We start from the raw sequence: 16,655 nt of genomic DNA, 5'->3' as shown, positions 1-16,655 counted from the left end.
GCACTCCACCAACACACCACCTCACCTCAAAAATACTCCACCCAAATAGCCGTCGTCACCTCCAGCGCGGCACAGCATGAGCACCTGTGAGTACCTTACCTTACCTAAGTCATTGCATTGAGGGAAAAGACCGAAATCCCATTCATTACCCGCCTACCCCCGTCCCCTATCCCCATCAAGCCCCCAGCCACCGTTGCATCGTCTTTCTTGGCAGGACAGCAGAGCCAAAGGGAACATTCGCAAAACACTTTACACAATTCCGTTTCCCATATCACCGCTCTATTAATTTGTTTCCCTTCTCTACATTGTTATTGTTGTTTCTTTTCCCCCTTGCCTCCATCTTTCCTCCCTTTCTACTTGCAAGCGGGAGACTATCTACCAGGCTACTACTCTAGTCTCATCCCTCTCCCGCCAATTACCTGTGCAACCGCCGAAGTCAAGTGTGACCTCGAGCAATTGTCTCTCGTCCACACCACCCCCGTAACCCGTCGCCTTCATTGCCTCCACAAATCATTCCCACCTGCACTCCACACTGCTAGTTTCACGTCATTACCCTATTTCACTTAATGAACCATTCCCCTTGACCATACCTCACCTCACTTATTCTATCCGTTTCCTACTACCTTTCCACACCGTCAACCACACAGCGCCTGCGCTCAACCCGCTGCGAACAACTTACTGACCATGCCGTCGCTCATCGGCTCAGTCAACCACTTCGATATCAAACGCAAAGCTCACGGTCTCAGCCGCCGGAGTCAGGAGCAAACATGGAATCCGTTTCGTCACGTATCATGGGAGACACAACCGGGCAAACGATCCACCTGGGATGGCGCCAATCTCGAGGCACAACGGGAGGTGCCCGCTGAAGAAAGAGAGACCGATGAGGCGATACACCACGTCCAGAGCGAGCCCGCGCCCAGAGATACCGAGACCGTACGCAACAGTTTGGGCAAGGAGACGAGATCAGGAACGGGAAGCGGCAGCGGCGACACCATGTTTGAGAACAAGCCCGAGGAGGGTGGCGTAAGAAATAGAAAGGCGGAAACTTCGCAAGGAGAGGACCTGCCGCAAGAGGATGAGGACGAGAGACCCAAGGCCAAAAAGCAAAAATCCGGTCTGATCCGACACGTCCAGCCGAAAACGCCATTCACCGTCGCCAACCAGCTCCAAAGAACTCTGCTCAGCTCATACATCAACATTCTGATATTGGCAGCACCGGCCGGTATCGCCATCAGCTACGTCTCATCTATCAACAAGATTGCCGTATTCGTTGTCAACTTCATCGCCATCATTCCCTTGGCCGCCATGCTGGGATTCGCAACCGAGGAAATCGCACTGAGGACGGGTGAGACATTGGGAGGTCTCCTCAACGCAACTTTTGGAAACGCGGTCGAACTCATTGTCGCCATTCTCGCCTTGGCCGAAGGAAAGGTCCTCATTGTGCAGACGTCACTCATTGGCTCCATTCTCTCCAACTTGCTGCTCGTCATGGGCTTCTGCTTCTTCTTTGGTGGAATCAACCGACCCGAGCAACACTTCAACACAACCGTCGCCCAGACCGCCGCGTCACTCTTGGCTCTCGCAGTAGCCTCTGTCATCGTGCCCACCGTATTCGACAAGAACGACGGCACTGACAACAACGTACACGTCGCCGCTCTCTCCCGCGGCACAGCCGTCATTTTGCTCATCATTTACGCATCGTACCTGTTCTTCCAGCTCAAGACCCACAACGCCATCTTCAACGAGGAGTCGCAAAAGGTCGCCGCCAAGCCCTGGAGCCGCGGCGGCTTGAAGGAGGGCGCTCTCGCTCGTGGATTGGCCGGCACCGGAGCGCGCATGGCCCAGACCGGCGTCCGTGGTCACGATGAGAACGAGAGGCAGGAGTTGAGCCGCATGATGATGCAGCGCCACGAGGAGGATGATGAGGAAGAGGAGGAGCCTCAGCTGCACTTCTTGGTCGCTGTCGGTACTCTGGTTGGAGCTACTGTTCTCATCGCCTTCTGCGCCGAAGCCATGGTTAGCTCCATCGACTACGTCACCAAGCAGGGTGGTATCAGCGAGGAGTTCGTTGGTCTCATCCTTTTGCCCATTGTCGGCAATGCTGCCGAGCACGCCACCGCTGTCACCGTCGCTATCAAGGACAAGATGGATCTCGCTATTGGTGTCGCCGTCGGCTCAAGTATGCAGGTTGCGCTGTTCCTGATTCCGCTGTTAATCATCATCGGCTGGGGTATGGGCAACGACGCCATGACGCTCAGCTTCGATCTTTTCCAGGTCGCCGTATTGTTCGTCGCCGTTCTGTTGGTCAACTACCTGATTGCCGATGGCAAGAGTCATTGGCTCGAGGGGCTGCAGCTCATTTGTCTGTATGCCATTATTGCAACATGCTCATGGTGTAAGTTATTCCTCATTAGCCTGCGACTAAGACGATTACTGACGAAGATGACTAGGGTACCCCGCCACTGGTGTTGCCGGCTAAGAACCCCAACGAGCAAAACTTCTTGTTACGACCATTTACTTTCATCAAAACTTTGTTCGAGCGTGTGTGCCATTTTTCTATTCATATAATGTCTTGTCTTTCTTCAAGAGAAGGCCACCCTTTCTTGATGTGTACATATAGGACCAAACGTGCGGGATTCCTTGGAGGAACTGTACATTGAACCCGCCCTTTTGGGTATTTACAGAGACTATGGGCTTTGCAGCCATGGAGGAGAGGGAAGGCTGTGTGTCACAGTAAACAGTGTGAGAGATGAGATTGAAGTACACGGGTCCGATGGCCTGTACATGCTGCCAGACGGGAAGGGAACAAGTCGTATGGCTGTCCCCTGGTAGAAGAGTGTTCGAAAAGAAACAAATTCAAACAAGATCAAGATCATATGCTCCTAGCCAAAGCGAAACGCTCCAATGGTGTTTCGTGACTATGTGGAGGAATTTCGACATTCAATATGATGTCGCAATGTCGGTACAGACCAGTCGCTTGACAGCTTGTCCAACCTGAGTGTCATTTGCCCTATAAAACAAATTAAGTTGGATCTCAGTTGGCCGGTGGGATGATGTTAATTGTTGGTAGCATCATCCATGCCACGCGGGTAGTAGATCTCTTTCACATATCAAATTCCGATAGGATGCAGTCTGACTGCATATTCCCAAGATCAACGAGGACTGCCCTGGTCGTAACCGGGTAGCGTCTGGGGCAGTATCTGATGAACCCCATCCCACCCTTTCCCCACACTTCCCAATCCTTGGTTCACTCTGAGTTGACTACCTGGGCTCTATCAAGCCTTGACTGGATTTCAACCGTTAACATGTTTCTTCACCCCTTTCTCTTTTAGTCCATCAATTCCTGAGTGGCTTACGTCGTATTCTCGAAAACCAGCCCGGCCCGAGGCTCGCCGGTGCCTACACAAGGTCAAGAACTCACCTGACCTACCAGAGGTTGAGGGGTAAATAGCAATACTACAACACTGCGGAAACACTTACTGCTCTCAGGCAACGTGTGCACTTCGCTACGCATTCATCGACTCAACTCGCATCTCAGTCCTGGGTTCCTGGAGTAGTCCGCGCCAAGAAATCAGGTTCTCGGCTCCCAACCCCGCAGTTCCACGCGCAGCGGCACCGCTGGGCAACGGCCCGAATCGGGAGCTCGATCAACCCTTCACCGGATACCCCAAAGCATAATAGATATGCCAAGTTCATAGTAGGGAACCACTGATCCAGGCAAAGGACGTGAAAGCGGAGAAAAGCTGCATGCTGTAAATCGTTGTCTACTTACACCTTCATTGGAGGGAAATCACGGGCACCAGACATGCGCACCAAGCAGATTGTTCCCCACACCATGGCGACTCCCCCGCTTGACCTCACGCAACATGCCTACCTAGTATTCATACATGACTCCGCGTTCCCCGAGATGAAGTGATGTTGCCGTTTACTACATACCCACGCGAGAATTTGGTGTCATGGATGCAATGATTCAAATGCGGGGTTGATTGGTCGACGGCCATTTAAGAGAGGCCAAGCCCAATCTCAGGTGTGAATAGCTATGTAGGTTAAGTCGACACCAACCTCAAGTTGCTTTAACGATGAAGGTTACGTCAAGCCAGGCGCTGATATTCTGCGCCGGCTTCGTGGTATGCGAGGCGCGTTCTCTGTGGTCTTCTATCCCTGCGACATACGGGGATTCGAGTTCGGACACGTATTTGCTCAAGACTGGGTATCCCGTTGGCAATGGCAAACTCGGGGGTGAGTATCAACTCCAGAGTCTAGACTTGAGAGTCTACCAAGGTTACCTGAGCCTCGATATTGACATGCTCTTAGCGATCCCATTTGGCCCACCCCATGCGGAAAAGGTCAACTTGAACATTGACTCTCTCTGGGCAGGCGGACCCTTTGAGGCCTCGGTGAGTCTCTAGATGTATAACACAAGGAGGTAAACATCTACTGAGAACTTCATATATCAGAACTACACAGGCGGCAACCCTGCAGAACCAAAGTACGGCGCTCTCCCCGAGATTCGCTCATTCATCTTTGAGAATGGAACCGGAGGTAAAAGAAGCTCATTTGTGATAAGTCGGACCGTGTTGCTGACGCTCAATGACTAGATGTCTCCCCCATCCTCGGCTCAGGAGCAAACTACGGCGGCAACCGCGTCCTCGCCAACCTGACAGTCACAATCGACGGCGTGGCCAACTACACCTCCTACAAACGCACCCTTGACCTCACAACAGGCGTTCACACGACAAAGTTCACCGCAAACACAGCAGACTACGAGATCACCAACCTCTGCTCGTACCCGGACCAAGTATGCATCTATCACATCGCCACCACCTCCTCCTCTGCCATCACCAACGGCACTACCTTGCCCGTCGTCACGATAGGTCTCGAAAACCAGCTCATCGAAAATGACACATACAACGTAAGCTGTGGTGCAGATAACATCCGCTTCACCGGCGTAACGCAGCTCGGCCCGCCCGAGGGCATGAAGTTCGACTCCATCGCAAAGCTCACCTCAGAGTCCGCGTCCGCTGCCATCACGAACTGCACAACCTCCGGCGCACTTAAAATCACAGCCTCCCCAGGCCAGACTACCCTGGCAATTGTCATCAGCGCCGAAACAAACTATGACCAGAAAAAAGGCAACCCCGCCTCCTCCTACTCCTTCAAAGGCCAAGACCCAGGTTCAATCGTCGAAAAGCTCAGCGCCGCCGCCTCCTCAAAGCCCTATTCCGACCTCCTATCCACCCACATCGCAGATTATCAAACCCTCGAATCCGCTTTCCAACTCATCCTCCCCGACCCCCTCTCCTCCTCCACAACAGAAACATCCACCCTCATCGCAAACTACGACTCCACCACCACCAACGGCGGCGACCCCTACCTCGAAGCCCTCCTCTTCGACTACGGCCGCCACCTCCTCATCGCCTCCTCCCGCGCAAACTCTCTCCCCGCCAACCTCCAGGGCCGCTGGACAGAACAGCTATGGCCCGCGTGGAGCGCGGATTACCACGCCAATATTAATCTGCAGATGAACTACTGGCACGCGGACCAGACGGGGCTGAGCGAGACGCAGGGGGCGCTGTGGGATTACATGGAGGATACCTGGGTCCCTCGCGGCACGGAGACGGCCGAGTTGATATATAATGCTAGCAGTGGATGGGTTGTGCATAACGAGATGAATGTGTTTGGACATACGGCCCTAAAAGAGGGCGCGGAGTGGGCGAATTGTAAGTCGCTATCCCCTCATCCCCTTCTCTCACACATACCAGACTCGAATCGGCTAACACAGATTCAAGACCCAGCAGCAGCAGCCTGGATGATGCAACACGTCTTCGACGCCTACGACTACACCCGCGACACAACCTGGTTCGCATCCCAAGGCTACCCCCTCATCAAAGGCGTCGCCGCCTTCTGGCTCACACAGCTCCAAGACGACGCCTTCTCCCGCGACGGAACGCTGGTCGTAAACCCCTGCAACAGCCCCGAGACCGGTCCCACGACCTTTGGCTGCGCGCACTACCACCAGATGATCCACCAAGTCTTTGAATATACCCTCCTCGGCGCATCCGTCCTCCCACCCCCCGAAGACCAGGACTTCCTCGACGCCGTTTCTGCGTCCCTCGCAAAGCTAGATAAGGGTGTTCACGTCGCGACATGGGGTGGCCTTAAAGAATGGAAACTCCCCGAGTCGGCACCCTATAACTCGGATAAGCCCTCCAACCACCGCCACTTATCCCACCTGACGGGCTGGTATCCGGGCACATCCCTCTCCTCCTTCCTGGGCGGCTACTCTCAAAACGCTACAATCTCATCCGCCGTCCGCGAAACTTTGATCTCCCGCGGCATGGGCAACGCACCCGACGCAAACGCAGGCTGGGCCAAAGTCTGGCGCGCCGCCTGCTGGGCGCGCCTCAACGAGACCGAAAAAGCCTACGACCAGCTCCGGTACGCCATTGATATCAATTTCGCGGCCAACGGGCTGAGCATGTACTCTGGCACGGGAGCACCGTTCCAAATTGATGCGAATTTCGGATTGAGCGGTGCGGTGCTGAGCATGCTTGTCGCGGATTTGCCGCTGCCGTATGCTTCCGTCGGGGGGGAGGAGGTGAGGACGGTGGTGCTCGGGCCCGCTATCCCGGCGAGGTGGGGTGGCGGGAGCGTGAAGGGGTTGCGGATCCGGGGCGGTGGAGCCGTTGATTTTGGGTGGGATGCCGAGGGGGTTGTGAACGAGGCTGTTGTTACGTCTGGGAGCAGAGGCGGGGGTAAGGTTCGGATTGTGAATGTGAAGGGGGAGAGTTTGGCTGAAATTTGAGTTGAAATACAGACCAGACAGATTTGATTGATGATCCCTTGGGCCACGGAATCAATGGAAAGTAATGATAATCCCACTGTCGTCGTTGATACTAGGTTGGGCATGCTTCATTGTAACCTTGTTACTGAGTCCCGCAGGCCATGGAGGTTGCGAGAACCTCGACACCAGCATACAGAAGGAATCGTGAGGTCACCGGTTTAGCGTATGATGATGGATGCACTCTCGCCAAAGCCCTTCTCAACTGCTAAACTCTAAGCGGACCTCAAGAGTCGCTGGAGCGTCAACCCTCCTCCCTTCCGGACGTTCCTGGCCGATACCCGTACTTCTATCGTGAACTGACCATACAGTCTTCCAATCTCGGGGTTTGAATCTGGATTTTAGCTCCCACGGAGGGACTCCTGTCTATCTAGCATGTCCTCCATGCAAGAGCCAGGCACCTTAAGTGAACGACGTCTCTCTGCGAACAGGATTACTAATGTACCTCCCACAAAGGATCCATCTAGTCAGTTTTAGCGCTTACGGGTGATATCTCATGGCTTTTGCAAAGTCCTATCCAATGGTTTGACAGGATCATGCTGATTTATGTCCTTTTCCCTGCTTCTCGCTCTCTGCCGAATCCGTCGAAACGAGGAAATGTGGAGGCGATTGGCGTTGTCAGACATGGTATGGTCTCCGCGCCGAGCGAGTGGTGAACAGGTTTCACACTTAAAATCAACCACACTTCTGAGAGAAACTTGGAGAACATAACCTGACTACTACTTCATTCAACATCATAGAATAAAAATATGACATCGTGGCAACAAGAAGTGCCGGCCCTGAGGGCAGACATCAATGGCGAGGTTCTCCTCCCCGGCGATGAAGGGTACGAAGAAAGTCTCGTGCGATGGTCCATCGTCTGCATCAAGCCAGCGGTAAGCCCCTCAATTTCAACCACGTTCAGCCATATAGCAAGCACAACGTATCTCTGAAACTTTCGTAGGGCATAGTCGTCAAGCCAAAATCGGCCCAGGATGTCTCATCAGCGATCCGCTTCGCCACAAAACACGACATCCCCTTCACAACCTACGGCGGAGGCCACTCCACCGCAGGAACCTCGTCCTCGGACGGCGGGATGGTAATCCACCTAGGCAGCCTCCGCGACGTCACAGTCGACGCCTCGAAGCGCCTCGTCACCTACGGCGGCGGCTGCACCTGGAAGGACGTCGACGCCGAGACCTGGAAACACGGCCTCGCGACCGTCGGCGGCACGGTATCGCACACGGGCGTCGGCGGTCTCGTGCTCGGCGGCGGACAGGGGCTTCTGAGCGGACTTTACGGTCTTGCGGTCGATTGTCTTGTGGAAGTGGAGGCCATTCTCGCTGATGGGTCGATTGTCACGGCGTCGGAAACGGAGAATGCGGATCTGTTTTGGGGTTTGCGCGGCGCTGGGGCGAGTTTTGGTGTTGTTACGAGGTTCACTTCTGAGGTTTTTCCTCAGGGAAAGGTATGGTATGGGGCTCTCATGTTCGCCAACTCTCAGCTGCCTGAGCTGCTCAATTGGATGAACGAGTTTGTGGAGAAGATGGACGAGAGGCAATTCCTCATCATGGGATTTGCCTACGGTCCACCGGGGCCCGATGCAAAGCCCATGATTGTCGTGCAGCCGTTCCACAACGGTACTGGGCAAGAGGCTACTGAGGGTATCTTCAAGGGGCTCCTCGCAGTGGGACCGCTGGTGAACATGGCGACTGAGATGGACTACCCAACAGCCAACACGCTCCTCGACGAGCTTCAAGGCCCCGGCGCAAGACGGCTGATGGGCGGGACGAACCTCACAGCGCCATTCGAGCTAGCGAAATGGGAAGAGATGAGCAAGGAATTTTACTCGCGTGTCGATGAGGAGACGGCCAAGGGCAACGACATGCGAGGTAGCATTCTGGCCGTGGAGATCTACAAGAAGGACAAGGTGGTCAGCGTGCCGTTTGGGGCGACGGCGTACTCGAACCGCGGGACGTATTTTGACTGTATGGTCTTGACGTGTTGGACGGACCCGGCAAAGGACGGTATGATTAGGGGCTGGAACCGGGCTTTGGCGGCGAAGATCAAAGGGGAAAATCACACTGGCGAGAGGGGCGGTGTTGGACAGTACAACAATTATGCGAGCAGCGATGTTGGTGTCAAGGAAGGGTTTGGGGAGAATGCGAGGAGGTTGGTGGAGTTGAAGGGGAAATATGACCCGGAGAATCGGTTTTCGCGCAGTCCTTGGAAGATTGTTGCGTCGTAAGGGGGAGGCATGGCTTCATCACGAGATTGGGGGTCGGTTCATGTACCCTAGAGTGAAGACTTAGTCATATCTAGACGATACGTTGTTTTGCGAGCCCAAAGAAAACCCCTGTTCGTTGGATCTTACCCGGGATTTTCATACTCCACCCAACACAGTGGAACCCCAGAGAGGCATGAGGCCGGTGTCGTGACTGGGAATCTGTCAGGGAAACCCGAGGGCTGCATACCTACGAAGCGCAGATTTGGATCAATACATCATGTTCAACCAAGATACCTCCGTGCCAAACTGCGAGATGCAATGTGTTGGTTCAAAGTATCGAGCTTTCGGAGCAAACCAGGCAGCACTTTTCAAGACAAAGCATCCGAAGCGAAACGTGTCCCTTTCTTGGCGAGCGTCTAATAAAAAACACCCAAAGGAAATGTTAAAGGAAAGCTGTTCAACACTGATTCTACATAATCGAACAACTCTGAGTCTGGAATACATGAACCCGGTAGAAAGAGTAGAAGCGCGCATGACCTGGCATCTCCAGCGCTTCTTACGGGGATTTACGAAGCAGGCGCGAGTCGCGGCGTTTATCTGAAAGATCGTGCTGCCGTTGCTTCATCAAAGCAATCTGCATGTTGACTTACCGTAATCAAACGAATGTTCCAGGGCGGCCAACGGCCTTGTCGTGAAGAGTGCCAACAATGATTGCTTCTACTCGCAGCTTACCTTCGTTTGGCTGGCCATTCATGCCAATGCTACCCAGACCGGCATCAAACTCTTGGGGGCAGTCCATTGTCAATCATCATCAGGCCTCGACTTTCTGCTGTTCATGATCAACGGTCTTTTGGCATCTCTTTCCTTTGAGTCACGCTTGTAGTACTTCGTCGCCGCCTTGACGTCGGACCTTCAGCATTTAAGACAGGAGATTTCCCTCTCGAACATGCCTTACCTTGCCTACTTCGTCCCTTCCCTCACACATATCCCACTTATACGTTCATCCAACGGGCTTCCACGGTGTATCCCTTCTTTCAAACCACAATCGTCTTACCAGATTGACAGACCACGTCACGAACATGAAGTTCTTCCATATCATCGCCAGTCTCGCCATCATCGTCATCGCGGCCGCCGAAGGCGAGAAACATGGCCTTCAGTACAAATGTACCAGCTTCGACCTGAATAAATACGTCGACGCGCCGATGAAACGGAACGCAACTGTACTCAGCGCCGACTGCCCGGACGTCAACAACAGAAGAGTCAATGCCACCCTTGATCTTCACCAGTGCATCGTAAACAATCACGGCGTACTCCAGTGGCGCGACAAGTTGAGTCAAACCAACCTGTAGAGGCTCGAGCAGTCTTAGACTCGGTTACCTGATCAGTCTTGTTTTGCTGACACTGAGGAATTCATAAACAGGGGCAATCACAATGGTTATCAATGTGCATTGGATATTCCCCCAAACAAGAAAGATCCCATTTCCATGCGTTGCTACATGCCTGGTAGCTCAGACACGTCTCAGATTGACATTTGTGAGTTTCCCGTTCTGCTGATCTCTTCACCTTGACTGACATTGACGTTTCCTTCGTCAAGCCAACGGGATTATACTCCTCCCAAACGGCGCTTTTGGCTGCTACGAAAACATAGGCCCGTCGAACGTATTTCCCTGGTAGACAGACTGGGAGGAGCCCAAGCCGACTACGAGCATATTGAATAGATCTTTACTACCTTGTAGGTGCTAGGGTTGCTTCTTCTATCGGCGTATCTAGTTTCGAGCCGGGCAAACAAAAGAAGTTGAGATTAAGCGGGAGTTTTGGGAGAACATGGGCAGACGGGGGCGAACTCGATCGACACTCAGATCGATTAATACGGTGACATCAAAACATACAAAAAATACAAGCATAATTACTGAATCATTATTCTGCCTAGATAGTCATTGTGAATAATGCTACCAAATGTTAATAAACACTAATCATTTCATCGGCACCGTTACCTAGTCTCACGTTCACCCCAAAAATTCCACTCAAGAACTAAAAAGAGTTCACCCCCCCGGTGCTGAACTGGGGGCTACGTCTCTTGGTGCTCATGCTGGGAAATTGATTAGTGCTCATTCCGGGATTCGAAGTCGGGTTCTCTCGTATGCGCTAAGCCTGTCGTCGAGTAGGCTGGTTGGCGTTTTGATTGTTGACCATAAACCATTCCACCACGTAGCCAGTTTGACCTGACCCGTCGACCTAGACGGGCGCCTGCTGGTGACAGGAATGGATTTGGAGGGGTATATGAAGGCTTCTCGCGTATCCAGGCGGTGGAAAGGTTATCGGATGAAAGGCCAAAAGGGGCGTGTCGTATGTGGATGTGGATGAGCTGGGGACGGGAAGGAGGAAGGAAGGAAGGAACGGTCAGTACCCGCTTACCTTACCTCACCTTAAGGTAGTTTACAGTCACGTGGGACCAAGGGGCAACGTCTCGTCTCCCTTCTTTTGGCTGGATGAATGTCACGAGGTGAGGCTGACGTTTCTTTACACCGTTCACCTCTATTTCATAGCATCCTTTGGTATCGTTGCCAGCTGTATTGCTCCTGTCTACACCACAAACTTGCCACCACATCCACCGCACGCCTCCTCAGAAGCATCGACCTTGGCATCCGGGCCCATGTGTTCCTGCGCAATCTTGATCACCTCCTTAGCCACAAGACATCGCAAACCACAAACAGCACAGGCTCTCGAGATGCCAGGCGCGAGGATAGCAAGGCCAGTTGACGCGCAGGTAGCTATTGCTGACGTCAGTGAAAAACGATCCCTCTTAAGGGGAGAGAACCAGAAAGCCAGGACAAGACTCACCAAAGATATGCCCCTTTTCGCAAATCGACTCCTTACCCTCATCAATAAGAGAAGCATGACAAAACACACACGTCTGCTTCCCTTTGACCTCCTCAAACCTCTTCCGCAACGAATCATCATCTCCCGCCCTCGCCTCATCCCCGGTACCACCCCACAGCGTACCGGGAACAGCAGGCCCCCCAGCATACATCCAATCCCACATCTTGGCTTCGGTGCTCTGCTTCTCCCAGTACCGCAACCTACTCGCCCTACCACCATCGTCCCCTCCATCAACATCCATCTCATCGCCAGTACCCGCCGTCACTGCCGCCGCCGTTCCACCACTGCCGACCCGGCCCCCAAACATGACCTTCGTCTTGACAGTCTTCTCCGGCTTCTGCGTACTATGCTGTGACACCAACACAGCGCTCATCCCACCAGCAGGCGTCATAGTCATGCCCCACATACGCACGCGGTGCGGATGAATCTGCTCGCCCGCGTCCTCGGGTAAATCGAAATCGTCATCATCATCTTCCGAATCTGAATCGTCTCCCGACGCAACGGACTCGCCGTCTCCGCCTACTGCACCGGCGCCACCGCCGCCGCGGCCGAGCATTGTGACGGGAACGGAGAGATTGACGGTCGAGGAGATTGTTTCGGCCCATTTGGGGAGGGAGTCTGGGGTAGGCGAGGCGGCGCCGTCGGCGGTGCTTTGCTGGAACCAGTTATCATTTGTGGCTGTTGCGGAGAGGCGGATGAGGGAGTAGCCTGGGGCTTTGGTTTGTTTTGAGAGGTTTGGGGGGTGGATTATGAGACCTGGTTATGAACATCGTCAGCTTCAATTTTCTGTTTAAACGTCTGTAAAAGGGGGCATACTCGTAATGGGATTCGTCGCATCTACGGACGTCGTATCCTCAGGAAACGTCGTCTTGCAAACCCCAGTACCATGAGGCTCCTTGGCTGTGCCCTCGGGCCCGTTAAGCGCAACCTGAAAAGGCAAGGCCTTGAACGGGGACGCGATGACGCCCCGGCAGACTTTGACGTCGTCGCGGTCCCAGACGGCGTCCTCCCACTCGACGAACGCGTCGGAGAGCAGATTCGTGCAGATGCCCGTGACGTCCGCTTCCTCAACGGCGATATCAACGGCGGCACCACGCTTCCAGTCCGCCGGGATTGTGATGCGGCGGAAGCCGACGTAGTTTCGCGCGCAGTAGGAGAGGATGGCGGTCCGGGTGTCGCCTGAGTGTAGCCAGGGGCTCCATTTTAGGGAGAAGGCTGAGGTGTAGGGGATGTAATCGGGGTCCAGGACCTGAAAATCGTTAGCCAACACCACCCGCTTGACGGGATAGATTTCCCTGGGGGTATCGTGAACAAGAAGAGACAGAGAGACAGAGAAAGAAAGAAACAGAACTCACGCCCAAGCTCCGATGCGGTCCCCGTCCATCAAACCGCGCAACCTCCTCCACCTCCCACACATACGACCCAGCATCCGACGCATCATCCATCTCGTTGGGGAGGTAATACTGCGCGCTCAACACCACAATCTCCTCCTGGTCCGTTGCGTACGCCAACAGCGCCTGGCCCGTCCCAATCATCCTCGCCCACGAGAACGACCTGACTTTGTCCCGCGGTAAGTACGCCTCGTCCCGCTCGGCATCCGGGTCCGGCAGCGGCAGATTCGCGCCCACGCCCCACAGGATCCGCCAGTCTCTGAAATTCCTCATCCGAGCGCCGAGGTCGACGGGTTCGTGGCTGCTCCTACCGCCACTACTACCGCTGCCCTCGCCGATGACGAGGAGCGCGCCGTTGGTCAGCATCACGGTCAACACCGCTCTAAGATTCCGGCCTAGGTTCCCGGGGGACCATTCCATCGCGACGACTTGGTTCAGCGAAGCGCCGTAGCCTGTGACTGTACCGGAGCCGACGCCCTCGAATGCGGAAGACGGGTCCAGGACCGCCGGTTCGCCGCCGATGCCGCTGGTACCAGCGCCCTCGGCACCGGCTGAGGCGGCCCAGTCGTCGTCGTAGGAGGGCACGGGGAGTCCTCGCGCGGCGAAGAGCGCGGCGTTCATGCGCGGGTCGGGTTTACGCGATGTCGGGATGCGGAGCTGGAAGGTGTAGAATTGTTGGCGGTAGAGCTTTTCGCCATCTTGGGCGTCTGCGGCAGCGAGGAGGGCTGCTGCTACGCCGGCGGGATCTTCGTCTGCTCCTGGTGCTGCCTGGAGATCATCGTTGTCGTCCTTGGGTGGCTCGTGTTTGGTTGCGGTAGGCTCCTCTGGGGTTGGGAACTCGGGGAGGAAGACATTGATCGAGTCGTCGGCGGCGACGGCGAGTTCTGCGTCGCAGGAGAAGGTGAGGGCGTGGCTTGCTAGGGGTCTAGACTTGAGGGTGAGGGTTTTGAGGGGGGGAATCTGGTCGTCGTCCAAGGGTGTTAGTTGGTGAGAGTGGTTTTGGGGGGTGAGGGTGAGGGTTTTTGAGAGGATGATAATGTCGTCCATGATTGCTGACTTCAGCGGTTCGCGGGACGTCGCAGGTGTAGTTCGTCACCCGTGGAAGGCTGAAATGTCTCATGAATCATCAATGACGATCTTTCGTTTGAGATGAAAGGTCATGAAGTTGAGATGAGTGTATGATTAACGTGCGCGTAGATCGCTGAAGAAAGCAAGACATGTAGCGTCAGGTAGTGAGAACATTGTATCGGTGTGACAGAGTCTTGTAGGACAGAGGAGTGAGGTAGAGTAGCGGCATCACTCCATCTATCACTTACACCAAGCCACAGTGAGGTGAAGGGACCCGTTGTAAGCGCGGGATGTCGTTGAGAAGGAGCACGATATGTCGCGGAAGGACCAACCCAGGACAAAGACAACGGAAGGAAATTACAACACAAACCTTTGAGCTATCCATTTTCGCAGACTACGGGATATCTACGTCCCTCCATAGAGGATGTGCGGGGGGTTGATGGACCTTCGTCAAGTGCATTGACTTTGCCTTGCAAGATTTTAGAGTGGGATGAACCTCGGTGAAGAGCTCTCGGTGAGGACAGGTGAGGGACCTCGAGACCACCTAGGTGGAAAAACTTCGGATAAATACTCCTGCATTCACAACTGCGAGACATTGGACGGAGAACGTTCAGTTTATATAGAGGCCACAAATGGGCATGATCATGTAGTTTATTGGATTTTCTCTTCATTTCTGAACCAGTCATGAGTTTCTGCTTGTGATTGATGAAGCCTGAAACCAGCTCCCGATTAATAGATGAACCTTTCCCTTCCCTATCCCAAGAAACGCCAGGCTGAATGCACCTCGTGCAAGTGAACTGAAGACATAAAAGTACAAGAAAGCGGGAAGAAATATGATCATGCTTTCACGATAGCATGGCCATTTTGCCCCGACGTCGTCTTAGCAGTATCAGCCCTCTTCCTTGGTGCCTCGTAGTACGACCCCAAAGCCCAGAGAAGCGCGCAACCGATCAAGGCCGTGGCCCCAATGATCTTCTTCTCCCACCAATTCTCATTCGTGAGGGGCTTGGCCATCTGCACCCTCTTGGCCCTCGTCTTCACATCCGGCGTCCGCCCCTTGGCATTCTCCACCAACGACGCATTCTTCGCCGCCGCATCAGCCTCCTGGGCCCGCTGCTTCAGCGCGGCAATTTTCTGGCTGAGCTCCATCAGTTCCTCATCAAGGACCATGCTCTTGGCGCCGTCGACCTCGACGTTCTGCACGTTGCCAAAGAAGTCGGTGATGCGACGGCTCCGCGCGGCGTCGGCGCCGCCGGGGAACAAGTCGTAGCGCACGCCGGCGTGGGAGTGGATCTTCTCGTACGTATAGCTGTCGAAGAGCTCGCCGACCGTCTTCTTGGAACTCAGGTCTTGGACTTGCGATTCGAGGAACTCGAGGTTGTAGTATGTGTAGCGGTCGATGACGGCGACGCCGACGTCGTTGTCGGCGTGGTGCGAGTAGGAGGACTGGTCGAGCTCCGAGGAGCCGGTCGCGATGATGTTAGGGGAGTAGAGCTTGCTGTACATTGTGTTTGCTTGGCAGGTGTCGATCATGAAGAGGATCTCGTGGTATCTGAGCAGTCAGTAAATGCCGTCGCAGTAGCACGTGTGGGCTTGGTATCATCTCACCTCTTCTTCTCCCACATCTGCTCAAAGGCATCGGCCAGGTCGAAAGCACCAATCTCCTCGGCATCCTGGAACTTCAGGAACTCGTTTCCACCGTGGCCCGTCATGTATACGAGGATATTGCTTCGGTCGTCCGTCAAAAGGCGCTTGCTGCGGGGCATCTCATCACCGACACGATCAGTCAGGAGGCGGATGAAGTTCTCGACGGTGACCTCATAGCCACGGTAGTCCACCTCGATGTTGTCGCCGTATAGATCGACAGCGCGGTCCGAGTTACTGTAGACGGTTCCGGGGAAGGCATTGCGCGGGTTGCAGGCCATGTCGTCGGGGAGCATGAGAATGATCTGGGAGTCGGGGATACCGAGGCGCTTGACGGTGCGGTAGATGGAGAGCACGTTGGCGAGGTGGCGGTAGTTGAACCAGAATCGTGATGTGCAGACGAGGACGGCCCAGTTGCTTGTGTGCTCGGCGAGGACCGCGGGGGCAAGGGTCGAGGCAGCCAGAAGGACTGGTAACTGAAGGAAACGTGACAACCTCATGATGGCGGTGATTGTAATCGAGTAAGTCGCTGGTTGAAGAGCAAGGATTACAATGTCATAAGGGTTGTCACAAGGGAGATGGGTGGAAATGGAAGAATCTCACGACGGGCTCGAGAAAGTGATTA

General features: G+C 54.4%; 6 protein-coding genes across 6 annotated transcripts; 4 read left to right on the top strand and 2 right to left on the bottom strand.

Moving 5' to 3' along the window:
* Positions 1-684: 684 nt before the first annotated feature.
* Positions 685-2,479, top strand: BDP55DRAFT_694937 (calcium/proton exchanger; the record flags this gene model as incomplete). Its single annotated transcript, XM_060577410.1, has 2 exons — positions 685-2,395; positions 2,451-2,479. The coding sequence occupies 2 exons, from the start codon at positions 685-687 to the stop codon at positions 2,477-2,479; spliced, it is 1,740 nt and encodes a 579-aa protein (XP_060428197.1).
* Positions 2,480-3,706: 1,227 nt separating this feature from the next.
* BDP55DRAFT_746650 (Six-hairpin glycosidase-like protein) lies at positions 3,707-6,805 on the top strand (the record flags this gene model as incomplete). Its single annotated transcript, XM_060580557.1, has 5 exons — positions 3,707-4,239; positions 4,315-4,397; positions 4,458-4,542; positions 4,599-5,720; positions 5,790-6,805. The coding sequence occupies exons 1-5, from the start codon at positions 4,080-4,082 to the stop codon at positions 6,803-6,805; spliced, it is 2,466 nt and encodes an 821-aa protein (XP_060428196.1). The 5' UTR covers positions 3,707-4,079.
* A 565-nt stretch (positions 6,806-7,370) lies between these two features.
* BDP55DRAFT_668091 (uncharacterized protein) lies at positions 7,371-9,331 on the top strand. Its single transcript, XM_060575212.1, has 2 exons — positions 7,371-7,716; positions 7,785-9,331. Exons 1-2 carry the CDS (start codon positions 7,591-7,593, stop codon positions 9,066-9,068), a joined length of 1,410 nt encoding a protein of 469 aa, XP_060428195.1. The 5' UTR covers positions 7,371-7,590; the 3' UTR covers positions 9,069-9,331.
* Positions 9,332-10,036: 705 nt separating this feature from the next.
* BDP55DRAFT_668089 (uncharacterized protein) lies at positions 10,037-10,924 on the top strand. Its single transcript, XM_060575211.1, has 3 exons — positions 10,037-10,374; positions 10,468-10,580; positions 10,642-10,924. Exons 1-3 carry the CDS (start codon positions 10,127-10,129, stop codon positions 10,719-10,721), a joined length of 441 nt encoding a protein of 146 aa, XP_060428194.1. The 5' UTR covers positions 10,037-10,126; the 3' UTR covers positions 10,722-10,924.
* Positions 10,925-11,630: 706 nt separating this feature from the next.
* Positions 11,631-14,365, bottom strand: BDP55DRAFT_555156 (uncharacterized protein; the record flags this gene model as incomplete). Its single annotated transcript, XM_060569459.1, has 4 exons — positions 11,631-11,818; positions 11,889-12,683; positions 12,744-13,176; positions 13,283-14,365. 4 exons carry the CDS (start codon positions 14,363-14,365, stop codon positions 11,631-11,633), a joined length of 2,499 nt encoding a protein of 832 aa, XP_060428193.1.
* A 635-nt stretch (positions 14,366-15,000) lies between these two features.
* Positions 15,001-16,643, bottom strand: BDP55DRAFT_668087 (peptidase C13 family protein). Its single transcript, XM_060575210.1, has 2 exons — positions 15,995-16,643; positions 15,001-15,938 (listed from the first exon to the last, which is right to left on the bottom strand). The coding sequence occupies exons 1-2, from the start codon at positions 16,528-16,530 to the stop codon at positions 15,224-15,226; spliced, it is 1,251 nt and encodes a 416-aa protein (XP_060428192.1). The 5' UTR covers positions 16,531-16,643; the 3' UTR covers positions 15,001-15,223.
* Between the last annotated feature and the right edge of the window lie 12 nt (positions 16,644-16,655).

Source organism: Colletotrichum godetiae, assembly GCF_030913485.1.
Source record: "Colletotrichum godetiae strain CBS 193.32 chromosome Unknown BDP55scaffold_27, whole genome shotgun sequence".
Taxonomy (NCBI): Eukaryota; Fungi; Ascomycota; class Sordariomycetes; order Glomerellales; family Glomerellaceae; genus Colletotrichum; species Colletotrichum godetiae.
This window is presented reverse-complemented; position numbering and strand designations above follow the sequence as displayed.

Bases quoted from the DNA above. Each gene is read 5' to 3' on its own strand.
- BDP55DRAFT_668091 (XM_060575212.1), top strand. From the start codon at position 7,591: ATGACATCGTGGCAACAAGAAGTGCCGGCCCTGAGGGCAGACATCAAT. The intron at 7,717-7,784 runs GTAAGCCCCTCA...AAACTTTCGTAG, and splicing joins TCGTCTGCATCAAGCCAGCG to GGCATAGTCGTCAAGCCAAA.
- BDP55DRAFT_668087 (XM_060575210.1), bottom strand. From the start codon at position 16,530: ATGAGGTTGTCACGTTTCCTTCAGTTACCAGTCCTTCTGGCTGCCTCG. The intron at 15,939-15,994 runs GTGAGATGATAC...CTGACTGCTCAG, and splicing joins CAGATGTGGGAGAAGAAGAG to ATACCACGAGATCCTCTTCA.
- BDP55DRAFT_668089 (XM_060575211.1), top strand. From the start codon at position 10,127: ATGAAGTTCTTCCATATCATCGCCAGTCTCGCCATCATCGTCATCGCG. The intron at 10,375-10,467 runs GTTGAGTCAAAC...ATTCATAAACAG, and splicing joins GTACTCCAGTGGCGCGACAA to GGGCAATCACAATGGTTATC. The intron at 10,581-10,641 runs GTGAGTTTCCCG...TCCTTCGTCAAG, and splicing joins CACGTCTCAGATTGACATTT to CCAACGGGATTATACTCCTC.